Below are 16774 nucleotides of genomic sequence, written 5' to 3'. Positions count from 1 at the left end.
GGCCCCTACATACATTTTAGAAAAAGACTGTGAAGCACTTTGAGACCTGATAGAAAGTGTTAGATGAGAGCTAGGTATTATTAGCCTAAAAGTGACATCGATTATGGAAGTCCTGAACAGTTTTCTACATAAAGTTAGCTTGGTAAGCCCTCCGTCACAGAACTCAAGACTGTTTCAATTCACTGCTTTGTATTTTAACCACTAATTTTTCAGTGCAAAAATAGAAACCAGCTCATCTCTGCAAGCCCGATGGAGTCTGTTCAGGATAATATCCTGCACAGCACATTTGTAGTAATCACTTCCTAATTACTTCCTTTTTGGTTCTTGGTTTTAAGGACTCTCAGCTGCTCTCTAACTAATGATCCCCTCCTCAGCCTAAACAGCAAAACAGCTGATCAGATCATTGTGACCTTAGGTCCCACACACTGAAGATACTCAAAACTAGGAGCGAAGTCATAGCAAAAAGCTAAATGCATGCTCTACCTGTGCGGAAATAGGTCTTTCACCCTTTTCTCTTGGGTATGAGAAGATCATCTGGAAAGGTGACACCTGCTTTATACCTTACCAACGAATGCTGAAGAAGCAGGCAATAGAGGAAAGCTCATGAACCCTGGAAACAAGAATTAAGATCCTTACCTCATGCTTTAAATAGAGCCAATTTCTATTTATCCCATTTAGGCTAAGTATGCCTTCCAACACAATACCCATCTTACCATAGGGGCATTCCAAAGGCCTCACGGGCCATAGCAAGTCCTGCCCTGGGGCTAAAAAATGCCTGATGCAGGACCAGGCGTCAAACAGAAGGGAAGGTACATCCAATCCAGTGCCATATGTTATTTGCTGTGACTCAGGGTTTGCCTATGCAGAGAGACTTACTGGCATTACTATACTAGTATATGTACCAGCACATACACTTACTTGGAGTAAGTGTCCTTTTATGGCTTATACTTTGGAGGCAACAAGTTAACTATAGCAATGCTGGTAAATTCCCCATGTAGACAAGACCTCTGTATGTGATTTGATTCAACTGCCATGACAGTACCTTATTAATTTTGGTTATAGAAGGCAGTTCACTAATTATAGCTTGTTTGTATAGCAGCTAGCAGGATGGAGTCCTGGTCTAGGGCCCCAGGCACGATGGTAACACAAGTCAGTAACAGCAGGAGTGGAGACAAAAAAAAAAATCAGGATTCCACAGTCAGTTTTCCCACTGAGTCTTGGCTGAGACCTTGGTTTAGTTAAACTGTGTAAAGTGAGAGTAGGGCTGATAAATCACTTGGATCCTCCTGCAAGAGAGCTGAAATGCCAAGCATTCACTTCTAGTCTTTCCTCTCAGCTGTATTCTTTGCCTCTCCATAAGTTTAGGCCCAGGATGACTAGCAGCAGAAGCCAGTTTCTGGCAATTGACTTGGCAGCCTGACCAGAGAAGTTCCTCCTTTTATAAACCTTCCAACATTACTGTTGTCTTCATGAGAGCATGCTGTCTAGTGTAGCACATACCAACGTTATACTGAACAGACCACCACTAGAATGCCAGCCTTGGGAGAACAGCACCATCTAGAGAGTAAAAGCCTTCCAAAACGAAGATTTTAGTAAAATGAGGAAAAGGCTGTGTGGATAGAAGTTGTTTGTTCTATTATATGTCAGAGGTTAGAACGAGGTGGTGAATGTTACAATGGTCTGGGGGTACCGGCCATTTTCAGTAGCCTGGTCTTTGCTAGTTTTACAAAGAAGCTGCTCAAGGGATTTGCAAGGCCAAGCTTGAGGTGATGTCCTGCAGATTTGTGCTGGGGAAGCCTGATGCAGCTACAGAATGGAATATTACAAAGCAATGGGAAAAATTTCTCTTTAATTTAACTGGAGCGTATCTTATTGCAACAGTTGGCCAAGTCCATCTGCCTCTCTTCTAGAGAGGGTGGTGTACAATTTACTCAAAAAGCTCCCAAAATTTCTCCAGAAGTGAACCTCACGATTTCCCAGAGACTAAACATGACTAAAGAGGAGCTCAAGGAGTTATGGAGTGCATACCAGCTTCTGCATATGTTACTGTGTTCCCTTCTTTGAAGGAAGGAAGAACTGATCTTGTGTTCATGAATATTAAGTAGGCAAATGGCAGCATAACTGGGTGTTGCAGTATGGGTGAGACCTGAAAGCATAATCTTTGAAATACTGTTGCCCATTCTCATATTTGAGCATTGACAGCTTTAGAAAGCCAGAAATCACGTTGGAGAGTTCCACAATGAGTACCCTGAAAAAAATAGGAGGCTGTTTTATTGATGAGTAGATTCCAATTGACAAATTGAGAGCAGATAATACACTAATACAGAGTGACTTTGATCAAAGCTTGTGCTTTGCATCTGGAGTCTTTTAAAGTGACATGATGCCTTAATAAATTAAGGAAACTGTGATTCTTCTTCCCCATCCGCTCTTCACTTCATGCTCTTCACGAACTCCTCTCCCTTCTTGATAGAAGCTTTCAGCTCAGTCATGGCCTCAACTATCATCTTTTCTTCATACGGAGAGATCTTGCCAATACCTAGATTCTTCTCAATTCCATTTTTCTGACAGGGGAAGAAGGGTTTTTGGGTTACACAATCATTGCATTCTTTAGCAAGGAATAGCTTTCGTATCTGTGTCTAGTTAGAGGGTTAAACTTGAGTTTAAAAAACAAACTTCCTCCTCAGCTCTCTGTAACTGGTATATCTGCAGGAGTTGAACAAAGCAGTTCAAACATAGCTACTATATTTCAATATGAATTTCCTACCCACCCATCAGGATGGGGGAAAAGAATGTGTCCTGTCTAATTTTAGGACTGACTCCTTCCTAGAAGAGGAGCTGAAATACCAACTGCTCCTTTGGTGTTTTCATCCCTTCCCCTCAAGTGTTTTGTTGTTTTCTTAAAACCACACACTAGTCCAAGGACCTGAAATTTACCCTGCAGGAAGAAGACAATCACATACATTTTCACCAGTGGCTTCCAATGAATTTTCAAATCTACTTCAAAGTTACCCTTCTAGCTTTCTAGAGCCCATAGAGTTTAGAGACTACCATCCTGTATCTGACCTGCTGGGCCCACTTATTTCAATCCAGTCTTTACTTCTGTCCACCTACCAGAGTGAGTACGATACCCTTTCACTGTCCATAATTAATTCCTTCCCTCAAGGACTGAAACTCCCTTTTCTTTTTGTTGCCTCAAAAGCTTCTCTTTACATAGTCCACACAAAATAAACTACATTACTGTGTTTTAATGACACAATAAAACACTCTTATGTCACTTCCAAAGGCCACAGCACGATCCTTAACCCAGCACCTGTACTGGCCATCAAACTGCGATTCCCGTTCACCAGTAGAACTTTGATGGCCTCAGTGTGACTTCCACACACACGAGTCAATGTGTAAAGGATTTATTTTAGTAGATTAAGTTATGGTGACCAGACTACTGGGCTTTTATTGACGTTTTGAAAGCTCTTCATAAATGGAGACACTACAACCTCCTATTTAGAGTGACTAGGAACCAAAAGTTCAGGCTGAGACGCTGATTTAAATTAGAGGGCCTGATTACCCAGTCAATTCAAATGCAGAACTAAGGACAGGAAGCAACTGAAACATGAAATTTGCACTTGCCTGAGTAAATAAGTTACTAAAATAGGCAAGCCCTTCTCTTATTTAGTTTTGCTGAAACACCAGGAGCTCAAAAGCTATTGCAGATATTTGTTTAAAATATTCCATAGTCCTTGACATTTTCAATGAGAAATTAAAATAGTTTTTAGGAGTTACGCCACTGCCGGTCTTAAAAAAAAACATTAGAATATGATTATTAAAAGCCTGAACCAAGTATCCAAAACGTTAAAGTGCTTTCTGAACAAGTGTTGCATTAGCCAAGCAAGCTAATTCTGCAACACCATTCCTGCTTAATAAAGCACAATTTATTACATTAAACATGCCAGATAAAAGCATCACCATCCAAGATACATACCCCAAGTAGCAAAGGTGTGGAGAAGTATGGGCACTCCGTTTCTTCCGATCTAACAAAGGAACATTCAATAACCCCTTCCTTTCCATTCATTGCATCCAGGACAGAAAAGACAAACCTGGCACCAGCATATGCCATAGATAAGGTGGCAGATCCTGTGCAAATAGGAATCAGAACAAAAATATGAGAGATCCTAGTGGTATGGACTTATACACTTGTTATTAAACTTTATGCCCAATTGAGAAGTTAGTACTAGTGTAGAATGGAAACTGGTTTCCAATCTGCCATTTGAATAAGTGTGTCACATTTTTGGCTAGGTGGCTGCACAAGCTCAGAAGATATTGTGATTACATATTTTGAATACTTCAGAAGCATCAGAACCTGTCCCCACCACACCAAGTGCATCTTTTCTTTTAAAGAGGCCGCACAAAGGGGAAAAAAGTTTTTTACTGCACTATGTATCAAAAGGAGCAGAATAATTTCTCCTTTGAAGTTCCTCTGCTTGTTTTTTCACATTTGCACTATCTGGTCCTTACTTCCCTCTGTGTTGCAATGAGATAAGCAAGTTTTTTTTTGTTTGTTTTTTAAATAAAGAAGAGCCGTATAGCAGAAGGGAGCAATAAAGGACAAGAGTTGGGCTTAACTGTTCATATTTAACAGTGCACTCGTCAAGTCCAAGGGATGTCATAGCACAAGATCAAAAGCCCTGAAGCTAACACTCAACAGTAACTTTTGGCCACTGGCATGCCATTTTAGTGGTACGTGTTTGACCCGTTTAATTTGCTTGTGACGAGGGTTGTTGTACAGTAATAGATTCCATATAGTAGGTTACTGTTTAATTCCACCTTAAAGACTGAATTACTTCTAAGCACACCATTGGCAGCACTAACCCATTTGCAAAGATTTGTAATAAACACCAATGCATTACATTGCTCTGTAGTTTCCAGTCTATTCTGGAATATAAGAGTACTGCTCGCACTCAGAATGGTCAAACAACTAAGATTCAGAACTGGTCAAACAATTAAGATTCAGAACAGTTTCCAAGAACCAACCTGCTCCTGCTTTAGCTTTCACAACTTCAGTACCAGCCTCCTGAATTCTCCCTGTAAGTGTTTCCAATTGATCCTGAGGGAACTCCACTCTTGGTGTACACTAAAGTGGAAAGGTATCAGTCATAAGTAAATCTCAACATCCCTTTACATTCATTATAATGCTTCAGAGGCCTAAATACCCAATAGTATATTTTATATTCCTATAGCAATTTTCATCAGCACACAGTCAAAGTGCTTCATAAGTACTTGTCTGCCTGCTTTGAAGCATCCCCATTTCAGAGATAGGCAAAGCCATTATGTGGCCTGATCCAGTTGTCATCAGAGCCAACAGAGAAGCTCTCATTGACTATAAATAGAGCTAGATCACACCAAGTGATTTGCCCAAGGTCAAATTGCCGCTTAATGGTAGAACTAGGAACTCGGCAGACCCACCTTGCAGCCTCTTTCACCAGACAGACTTCCGCTGAGTAATGTGCATAGTAGGCTTTTGACTTCTCAAAGCTATACGCTAATGGTTTCCACATAGGGTGACCAGATGACAAAGGTGAAATATCGGGATGCGGTGGGGGCGGTGGGGGAAATGAAGGGAAAAAAGGCAAAAAAAAAAAAAAAAAACCACTGCCGAGTTCAGTCGTTCAGCCAGCCCCTCCAACAGGGAAGCCCACCAAGGGACAGGCATGACGGGGACCACAGCCGAGCAGTCCAAAGAGGAGCAGAAACGGGGTCCCAGCCGCGGAGCTGCGCCCACGGAATTCTCCAGCGGTGGCTGCAGTGGATGGGAGCCGGGCTGGGTGGAGCCGAGCTGGGCCGGGGGAGCAGCGGCTGTTCCCTGCAGCCCGGCTAGACCCCCTGCAGCACTAGATGGGGGGCTGGCGTGCCTGCAGGGCAGAGTCTTTTTGTGACGGCCGCCGCCAGGCAGCACAGCCCCACCTCCACCCGACTCTATGGTGGCTGCAACAGCTGAGCGCGCCCCGACCCGGAGCTGCCAAGCCCACATGCTGCACTAGATCCCTGGGGCAGCCTGGCTCGCTTCCCGGATGCCCTCCCCGCCTGGGCCAGGCCAGGCCGCTCCGTGAGCCATGGGCGCGGCGCAGGAGGGCCTGCCTCGCCTTCTACCGGGGGCTCGGGCGGAGGGAGCCACTGCGGGATCTCTGTCGGGCCATCCTCACCTTCCTGGAGAAGCTGGAGCAGTTCGCAGGGTGAGTGCTGGGCGCCACCCCCTCCCTCCAGCGCTTGCACTGCCATACAGCTGATCAGCGCAAGCCTGGGAGGGAGGAGGAATGTGGCGTGCTTGGGGAAGAAGCGGGGCCAGGGCCGGGATTTGGGGAGGGATCCAATGGGGGAAAGGAGGGGGCGGAGTCGGGGGGGCGAGCCCCTCTGGGCTCCGCCTGTGCGCCAGAGCGGAGGGCAAAATTGCTTGTTTGTCCCGTGTCCCGACCGAACATCGGTCGGGACACGGGACAAACGAGCAAATATCGGGACAGTCCCGATAAAAATCAGGACGTCTGGTCACCCTATTTCCACACTTCTAGCACAGGGCATTACATCAAGGAAAGGTCTCTGGATACACACTGCTGAGAACCTCGTCTGCTGCTGGTGTTTACGAGGATTTTGAACACTTAAAGTTCTCTGTTCTACTACAGTCATCATCCACACAGTTGACAAAATGTGCTCCCCGCATGGCTAAAATAATCTTTTCCGGTCATTTTGGCCACCCCCCCTTTACTAGTTTCCTTCTTTTACTACATCAAACTCAAGATCCCTGACCGTCCCTTCCTAGCTCCATATAATCATGCTCCTCCCTTACACGTGAGCATAATTCCTCCTATTCCCAGCCCTCTCTCCTTACTATTCCCATCGTGTCTTTTTAGCACTCCTCGATCACACATCTCTTATCCTTGCAACAACCCACTTCCAGGATTCCTTCCTTCCCTTTCCTCAAAGACTTGTGTTTCAGGCACAGGACTGGGAGTCAGATGTGGGTTTTCTTCTCATTTCTGCCCGAAGACTCCCCATACAACCCTAGGCCACTCATTTCATCTCTGGTGCTTCAGTTACTGACATGTCTCAGAGGTGGATGCAGCTTAATTAATTTACGGTTGTAAAGTGTACACATAATACAGTGAATGTCACAGAAATTCAGGTACTAATGATCTCTCCCAGCTCTCTTCCCTAAGCAGATGTGCCATGGTCTTGTCTAGCTTAGACTAAAAGCTCCTTGAGGAAAAGGGTCTTACTCTCAAATGCCACATAAGTTTATGGTGCTTTAAAAGTCAGAGGAATTTAGGTTTAGGACTTTGGAAGTGTGCAGAATGAATTTCCAATCATACAACACAGTCCTTTGTGAATGAGCACACACGGACAGCTGGAAAGAGACATCAGCAACAGCATTTCAGATCAACATTAATGCAATACTGAATGGGGAAGAAAGAACATTTCCATACTCTGGGTATTTACTGTAACATACCTGAGAGATCAGAGGGATGATTGTTTTCCCTGCATGGCCACCAACAACGGGAACGTTTACTCGAGCTGGATCTAAGCCCTGCAGGAAAACTCATGACTTTAGCAATTATTTTTAAAAGTGTCTGGGCAAGAAAAGCAGTATGCCTTTAGAGACATTGTGCCCTATTTCTATCCTGGACATTTAATCAGACATCTGCAACGTAATGCTACATGGTGTAGAATAATGGAAACAGTTTAAAGTCTAGTCATGTTCTGAAGAATGAATTAAAACCACATCATAGAAGTCTATGTTTATTATCGCAGTGACTTTACTCTCAGTAGGCTTTTATAAATGAAGTGAAATGCCAACACTACAAACTCCACCTGGGGTATGAAAGTCAAGCTGTTCTCCCACGAGAACACATCCTGCAACAAGTCTGTTGCTCAGTGGGGCATGTTAGAAACCAACTCACTCTTCCATAGTTGCGTTGGACTCTAGCACTAGCAGGAGTGAAAATGCCACTATCAGTAAGGTAAACATGTGGCTCAGACTCTCAAGGTGCAGCTATGAAATTCTCTGACTACAACTGCACCGTGAAGGACAGAGACCCTATCCTTAGACTATCCAAAGACTGGAAATAGCAAATCATGTCCCCATATCCTCCAGTTCTTGGGGAATCTGAGACCATTTGGCTCTGTTCACTCATGATTTATGACAAAGAGCATTGCTAATATGAATGATAAAGGTTCATAGCGACAAATCTATTGAAGCAGGAAGATTAAAACCTACCTTTAGTTCAGCCACAAAAGTATTTGCTCTGACAATGTCCAGTGTGGTAACACCAAAGATTCTGTTGGGATTATAAACCCCATGCTTCTTAAAAATTTCAGAGGTTATTGGGATGGTAGAATTTACCTATAATTGAGAAGCAGGTAGGCTTGCATTACCACACTAATACTTTTTGATAGCTATTTATGAAGTTTTAACAGGCTTACAAATCCTTACCATGTAAATATCAAACAAAACAATCATTACAAAAAACAGAGCTTGTTTAGAGAAAGTTATAATATAAACAGATCTCACTAACATGGTAGAGTGAGCCTCTTTACAATACCTATCTCATTTCTACTGTACCATCACAATTTTTATTACACAAGCAAGCTGACAGTAGTGCTCAAATACCTCTGTATACACTAGTGTGCGGTTTTCCTGTGTTAAAGGCCTTCAGCAAACAAAAGTTTATTCAAAGTCTTTGTCAATAACAAAACTGAAGAGGAGAACTCAGACTGGCTGAAATAATGCTTCATCAAGCCTGGATCAAGACATTCACTGGTTCATTCATGTTATGAAGGGCTGCATATTAAAGAACTAAAGCTTCTAAGCAGATTAATTTACTGGTAGACATATAAATCCTGTGTAGCTGTCTCTTGTGGGTGTACTGCATGATATTTGTTTAGGACCTCTATACCATTTTATACCTATGGAACTGGTCATATTCACAGGACTTAAACATGAACTTGGAAATCTAGCTCTAGCCAATTTGTTTTCAGTCACGACAAGATTGGAAAATGTGTTAATAAGGATGATACAACATTAATTTTTGGCTTGTTAATACAGTCAGTTAACTAATGCTGCTAGTCCCTTGGCTTCTCTCCTCTATGTATTCAGAGTATCCCAGACATTTATGTTTACCGGGTTAGCAATAATGCAGATCATGGCTTCTGGACAGTGCTTGGCACAGGCAGACGTCAAATTCGCAACAATGGTAGCGTTGGTATTGAACAGGTCATCACGGGTCATACCTGGGAATCAACAAATTGAATATCATTCCAGAAGTTAACCAAGTTGTTCCCATTACAGTGGCTAGGAATGTGGGCAAGCTCTACCCAATCATAACACCAGGAGGGATCAGTGTTGTGTCAGACGCCACCGAATTCTGTCCTACTTCTGGCTGGAGACTCTCCACTTCCAAGAAGGCAATTCACGTCCTCCAAGGCTAGTGTCAAGGTTATCCCTTACACCTAGCTTCTGCGAGTAAGAGACTTAGGCCTGGTATACACTTAAAGGTTAGGTCAACATAGCTACACTGGTCAGGGGTGTGAAAAGTCCACACTCCTGACTGATGTAGCTATGCCAACCTAACTCCCAGCATAGATCGCTCGGAGAGATGGTATTCCTACAGCAATGGAAAATTCATTCTACTGGTGCAGGTTGTGTCTACGCTACAGGGTTATGTCAGCATAGCTACGACAATGTAGTTCTGCTGGTAGTCTCCACAGTGTAGACATATCCTAAACTTTTCACTCCTGAAATATGCTTGACTACCTACTGGCCTGGGGAACAGGTAGCACAGATCATAACCCAGATGATAGAGACAGCAGCCTAATGTATTACTATCACCACATCAGTCCGGACAAATACCAGTTAGGGCAGTCATTGAAAGAAGAGTGCACAGAGTAGGGGCAGGTGCACAGTTTTTACCCCATTTTATGTATCCAGGTACTTAAAAGGCCCTTATCACTGTAGTATCTTGTCATTAAACTGTCAAATATGGATACTCTGCTCATTGTATGGGTGCCACAGCCCTCTTTGTGCTGGCCAAAAGTATAACCGGGTTAAAAAAAGAATTAGATACATTCCTGGAGGATAGGTCCATCAATGGCTCTTAGCCAAGATGGTAACGGAAAAAAACTCCATGCTCTGGGTGCCCTTAATCCTTCGACTGCCAGAAGCTGGGACTGGACAACAGGGGATGGATCACTCAATAATTGCCCCGTTCTTTTCATTCCCTCTGAAGCATCTGGCACTGGTCACTGTCAGAAGACAGGGTAACTGGCTAGATGGACCATTGGTCTGACCCACTATTGGTTACGTTCCTAACACAACAGTTTAAGAACAAGATTTAGAGTCAAGAAGTCTGGGTTTATATAGCAGAGCTGGGAAATAGACTCCCTGTATGACCTTAGAGACACCCCCCCCCCCCCAAAAAAAAACCACACCAAGAAACAAAAGGCAATTTCCACTTATTTGTAAAATTCAGGTAATACATCACAAGGGTGTTGTGAACTTCATTAATATTTGTACAGTTCTCAGATCCTCTGAAGGGACAGTACTATAAAAGTGCCAGTACTACATTAATTGTATACTCCCAAGACTGGTCTCTAGTCCCAGTTCCCAGCAGGATAAAATGAAGTTTTGTTCCTGGAACGTCCATCAGTACTACTTTCAGCATGAAGCCTTTATGGGCTTTTCTATGATGCTCATAACTCTAGCATGAGTGCCTCATATATTCAATAATTCATTAAATACTTACACACCTGCAAGGTAGACATCTCCCTTTTACAGATGAGGAACTTGGAAACAGAAAGATTGTCTAATGTCTCACAGGAATTCTATGGCACAGCCATAAACAGACCCCAAAAGCCAGAGTCCGTCCAGTGCTCTAAGCCCAAGATGATTTTCTGAGGGACTTGCAGACTCAAGACAGAAGTAGTGGCGTAGCATTTCAGGCCTTACCACAATAATCCAAACATTTTAGAGTGCTACGTTCAATAAAATTAAGACCTACCTGGTTTTCTAGGGACTCCTGCAGGAATAACTACAACTTCACAGCCCTTTAAACAGTCTGGCAACTGCTCAGATCCAATAAAACCTGTAATGGAAGATCCAGGTAACTATGCATTTCACTGTTCCAGTGAAAGATTAAACTGTCCAAATCAAATTTAGTAGTGTATGAAACTGTATGTTTAAGGATATCCATGTTAATTTTTAATGTAGCCTTCACCTTCTTCAATATTAATTTCATCCCTTAGAATGAGAATGGCTGAATTTTACTAGAGAGACTCAAACAATCTAATATGCAAATACCTCTGTCCTCAGAAGAAATGTTTGTAATTATATTCCATGAATCAAAACAAATCCCTATGCCTCCTATCAAGCAGCAAGCAAAATTTTCTCCTTTGATAACAAACTCTATAAATGAAATGGAAACCAGAAGAGTAAATATATCGTAAAAGTGAAAGTTTAGATAGAATTTTTTTTTTGAGATTGCCTATACCAAGCCACACCCTTGGGAGATTCATTCCAGGAGTGTAGATTCAGACAGGCTCTCTCAAAGAGCTACACTATGGTAACTGTATTTTCCTACAAAGTTCTGAGTTTATCAAAGTAAGAAAATACAACTGCTAGCTAAAGTCTACGATCAAATTTCTCAATTTTTACTGAATTTATTCTGGTAGCCAGTGTGAACTTTCACATTAATCAAACAGTTTTTCAGTGAAAAAAAAAAAAAAAAAAAATGAAAAAGTAGGTAAAGATGTTCTGACCATTAGCAGCAGCTGATCTATTTAACTAAATCTTGTTCTGAGAAGTTATTTGGAGAAATAAGCTATTTCCAGTTTTAGTTTCAAGTTAACAGGAATGTAATTATTTATAAAAGACAAGTAGTGCCCCACGTCATATATATAGTAATATTGTTGTGTATCCTACACATAACACATAGTAAGAATCACTTCAATCTAGGACCTCTGTGTGCACAGTAATATGCCTCAGATAATTAATAATGATTTACGATACCTTTGACATTGGCTCTTGTCTCAATGTGGCTGAGGTCAGCTGCAACGCCAGGGGTGTGAGCAATATCATACAGGTTGAGGCGGCTCACTAAGGGGCTATTCTTCAGTAGAAGGGAAAGAGGTTGGCCAATCCCTCCAGAGGCACCAAGCACTGCCACTTTAGCATTGCTCTGAGGAGAAAGGAAAGAAGGACACAGATGTTTTTTAGCAGTTACTCAATAATGGCTTTGGAGCCTTCATCACACTTAAGTTTGCTTCTGATTTTTGAAGAGCTCTATTTGTCTCAGTTGAGTTTTGTTTTTAAACGAGACAGTGGCAAACTGGATTCAAAACTAAACTCTTATGGAAGACATAATTTCTTAAAGGAAGTATCAGTAGCAAGTCTTTGGAGCGATAAGACAAACATTTAAGAGATGCATGCTTCTTCAAAGCTGGATTCTTTTCAGTAAGGAAAGGTACTCAAACAATTGTCTCTCAATTTAGAAATTTTTCTGCCATGGCAAATGCCGTCCAGAACTCTGCTAGGAGAAGGGCCCTACCAAATTCATGGCCATGAAAAACACATCATGGACCGTGAAATCTGGTCTTGTGTGTGCTTTTACCCTATACTATACAAATTTGATGGGAGAAGACCAACGTTTCTCAAATTGGGGGCCCTGATCCAAAAGGAAGTTGCAGGGAGGTTGCAAGGTTATTTTAGGAGGGTCACAGTATTGCCACCCTTACTTCTGCGCTGCCTTCAGAGCTAGGCGGCTGGAAAGCGGCAGCTGTTGGCCAGGCACCCAGCTCTGAAGGCAGCGCCCCACCAGAAGCAGAGCAAAAGGGTGGCAATACCGCACCAAGCCAATCTTACTTCTGCGCTGCTGCTGCCAGTGGCTCCGACTTCAGAGCTGGGCTCCCAGCCAGCAGCCGCCACTCTCCAGCTACCCAGCTCTGAAGGCAGTGCTGCTGCCAACAGCAGAGCAGAATTAAGGGTAGCAGTACTGCAACCCCCCCCACAATAACCTTGTGACTCACACACACAACTCCTTTTTGGGTCCAGACCCCTACAATTACAACACTGCGAAATTTCACATTTAAATACCTGAAATCATGACATTTATGATTTTTAAAATCTTATGGCCATGAAATTGACCAAAATGGACTGTGAATTTGGTAGGGCCATAGCTATGGGTCTACCTTCTGGTTTATTAGGGATACACAATTCTGTGGCTATTCCAGTTTTAGTTGCCAATATTAGAAGAAAGAATCTGCTTTCCTCCTAAGCTAGCTGAGTGAGTGACCGACCATGCTGCAGGCTGTTCCAGCTCCTTATTGGATTAGCAGCTGATGAGTTGTATCTTGAGCTGCTGCATCTCCATTGCAGTACCAGCACTTGGGCTTCAACCCCCCCTCCATAACAGGCCAGCTAGCTCTAGCTTAAAGCACCACGATCGAGCTAGATGGGTTTGTGGACGGGAGTTGCGTTAGGGGCAAATCTTGAGTTACAGTTCAAACTAACAATGCAGTGTAGAAAAATCCTGAGATGTGGCAGCTAAATTCCTGTGTTCTCAAACAAGCTTTGCATCACTTTTACTACTGGAGTGGCAGGAACCACTTAACTGCAGTGTTAAAATGGTATAGTCCGGTGAATCATGAAGCCTCTATCTTCTAAAATAGATTGCTAGTTGATGAAACCCAACTCACGTAACTAAACTGCCATCTGACAGCACTAGATCAGGATGAAGACACGCTGGGAGAGCAGTGAGAGAGAACACCCGTATTGCCTTGCTGTACCATCTTCTGTGACTAGAGGGCCTTTACTATGCCTGATTGACAATTCTGAGCCTTTAACAAGCAGTACATGAACACACAAAGGTCTGCTCCTACCCAGAAATCAGGTTGCATGGATTAGCATAAAAGCTGAGTGCAAGTCTTTGGATAGATTTCTCGAATGAGCGTGCTTAGCGCTACTGCTTGAAAACAGAAATCTGAATTATACAGAAGCTACTAATTTTAGCAGTTAGCTTTTGCCATGCAGAACTCTGCTCTTGGTTCCTGATTAAGAAGTCTATCCACTTAGATTGCAGAGATTGAATATTCATTAATACTTATTGTTTAGACTAGGTTACCTGCTGCATTTCTCAGAGGTAGTTTCTAACTCATATAAGGGATGCCGAAAATGAAGTTTTGCATTCTCACCTCTGCACTGCCTCACGTGCATATTTTTAGAAGGAAGATTAAATGTAGTTGACGTTTAATAGAAGAAAGTTTACTTACTGATAGAGTTATATTGCTAAGGTACATTGGAATCAGTGCCCCTTTAAAATGAATGTACTGACTCAGTACATAAATCACATAGCTTTAATGACTAATGTTTAAAGCTGGGATTTTCAAATGGGCCTAAAGGAGTTGGGATCCCAAATCCCATTAAGAATCAATGGGAATTGGGCACCTAAACTCTTCAGTCCCTTTGAAAAATCTGTTTAAGTGACTCTATCTTTAAAGGGAGAAGACTATATCACTGTGACAAAACAGTAATTAGACTATTTTTCAAAAAGTGGATTCACTTTGGCAGTAATCCAACCTGCTTGTTACTGAAGTAAAATTCTGCATAAATGCTCTCTTCCACAAAGATCAAAATCTAGCAATGGTCATAGGCAGTGTATTGCTATGAAGTGACCAATGAACCTCAAGTCTGTATTATTTGAAATCACACTTAGGGGAAGAAGTCTTATAAATCTCTTAAATTACTTGAAGTCATGAGAAAATTGATAGGCAGTGAGTTGATTTCTAAGTATGATATTTGAATGTTTCTGTTATTAGCCCCCCTTTACACAATCACCTTTATATTCTCTTGCAATTATGACACAGTCCTCTTAAATGAGCACTTTACCATTGAGAAATTATTTACTTAAGATAGAAGGCAATTGGACTCTGGTAGGGGAAGGCTAGAGTTCTATTTACATGCATAAATTGATATAAACAGATTTAATCTGCAGCCTCCACCCTTAATTCCCATCACTATTTTGAAACAATTAGATGCTTATGTTCAGGAAAGGATTGAAGTAATCAATACCAATCTATCTCTCAACTCCATTAAATGTCGCCAATACTCAGTTGCCACACACTTGCTGATTACAGGTCTGTCGCATCTTACGCGCATTTAACATGCGCGATTTCAACTTTACGTGGTCGGCAAAAACCAAAAAGAGAAAAACAACAGTTTTAATACTATACCTGTAGTGCGGCCAATTTCGCCTGCCATTGAACTCAATGGGGTTTTGGCTATATGCGGTTTTCGCTTTACGCGCTAACCGCGGAACGGAACCCCCGCGTAAGATGAGACAGACCTGTACTAGCTACATCTGACCAATGAGAGTCCACTTCTGTCCTGATCAGAAGTGAATCGCCAAAGGGATAGAGAAGCAGAATGGCACGTTTATTTTGTGGCCCAGTGTCAACTATTTATGTTGCTGGACACCTAAAGATGCCCAATATGCCCCATCTTTCACTCCAGGATTTCAGGGTTTCTGACCCACTTCTAATCTGCTTTGTTGTCTGTAGTAACTATTTAACATGAGATCCAACTTAAATAAGTTAATACTTGGTTGCAGTGTGCTTGAAGCCATGCTGGTCCCAGAATATTAGAAAGACAAGGTGAGTGAGGTAATATCTTTTATTGGAGCAACTTCTGTTGGTGAAAGAGAAGTTTTCAAGCCACCCAGAGCTTTATTGGACCACAGCTGGTCCAATAAAAGGTATTAACTCATCCACCTTCTCTCTCAAGTTAATACTTGTCGTTTAAACGTAAGTATTCAATTTAACAAGCAGAGTAACACCATAACGGTCTACACATGCCATTAGCATAGTAGAGTTATATTGAAAAGACTCCATTAACACATCTGATTGATCTCCCGGGAGACAGGCGGGAGAGTACACACTCGAGGCAGGCTCGACATAGGATAAGAATGGGAGAAAAGCAACAAGTAAGGGAAGAAGGACAGCAGAAAAGGAGGAGCAGGAGCAGAGAGATGATGGAAAGACGGTGTCAAGAGACATTTGAAGAGAAAAAGCCTGAGATCTAAAACCTACAGACTCCCGCCACGGGGCCGCACGGCAAGGGGAAGACTCGCTGGCACCTGCGACCCCGCATCAAGGAGAAGACGGGTGGAGAAGCGAGCGATGTATCTGGAGGGAGCGCGGCCTCGCAGCCAGGGCTCGGATGGGCGGGGTGACCTTGGGGGAAGTCACACCCCGGCCTGCGCCTCGATTCCCCCATCTGGAGAGGGGAAGGGGGAGGGGGCTGCCTGCCTGCAGCCAGCGCTCCCGGGTGCCCAGGCGGGGCTGCCTGGAAGAGGGGGGCTCGTGGCCAAAGCTGCGCCCCTCGGGTGAAAGGCGCCGCGCGGGGACCCCCCTTCGCCCCAAGCAGTCGGGTCCAGGGGGGACAGGGACCCCCCTTGCGCACAGCAAAGCGCAGCCCGCCCGGGGCGGGGGGCGGCGCGGCAGGGCCAGGCCCGCGCCCCCCGGCTGCACGCGGGGGAGGGGGAAGGGTCCGAGGCCGCAGGCAGAGCCGGGGGGTGTGTGGGGCAGGGCAGGCCTCGGGCCCCCGCCCGGCCGGTACCTGCGCCGAGGTGGCGATCCCCCTGCGGAGCGCGGCGGCGGGGCCGCTGAGGCGGGCGAGCAGCATGACGGGCCCGGGACGGTGACTCCAACGACCTCCACCACAGGCAGCGCGCAGCCAGCACCG

General features: G+C 43.7%; 1 protein-coding gene across 1 annotated transcript; it reads right to left on the bottom strand.

Annotated features, from left to right (window-relative positions):
* Nucleotides 1-2244: 2244 nt before the first annotated feature.
* Nucleotides 2245-16731, bottom strand: MDH2 (malate dehydrogenase 2). Its single transcript, XM_026656461.1, has 9 exons — nucleotides 16649-16731; nucleotides 12047-12215; nucleotides 11040-11123; nucleotides 9164-9273; nucleotides 8261-8386; nucleotides 7493-7570; nucleotides 5026-5125; nucleotides 3977-4128; nucleotides 2245-2561 (listed from the first exon to the last, which is right to left on the bottom strand). The coding sequence occupies exons 1-9, from the start codon at nucleotides 16712-16714 to the stop codon at nucleotides 2430-2432; spliced, it is 1017 nt and encodes a 338-aa protein (XP_026512246.1). The 5' UTR covers nucleotides 16715-16731; the 3' UTR covers nucleotides 2245-2429.
* Between the last annotated feature and the right edge of the window lie 43 nt (nucleotides 16732-16774).

This window comes from Terrapene carolina, unplaced genomic scaffold, assembly GCF_002925995.2.
Source record: "Terrapene carolina triunguis isolate 2854851 unplaced genomic scaffold, T_m_triunguis-2.0 Scaffold231, whole genome shotgun sequence".
Taxonomy (NCBI): domain Eukaryota; kingdom Metazoa; phylum Chordata; order Testudines; family Emydidae; genus Terrapene; species Terrapene triunguis.
Note: the sequence above shows the minus strand (reverse complement) of the source record. Positions and strands in the feature narration are given on the sequence as shown.

Bases quoted from the DNA above. Each gene is read 5' to 3' on its own strand.
- MDH2 (XM_026656461.1), bottom strand. From the start codon at position 16,714: ATGCTGCTCGCCCGCCTCAGCGGCCCCGCCGCCGCGCTCCGCAGGGGG. The intron at 11,124-12,046 runs GTATCGTAAATC...CTTCCATTACAG, and splicing joins GACAAGAGCCAATGTCAAAG to GTTTTATTGGATCTGAGCAG. The intron at 2,562-3,976 runs GTATGTATCTTG...TTCCCCTGTCAG, and splicing joins CCACACCTTTGCTACTTGGG to AAAAATGGAATTGAGAAGAA.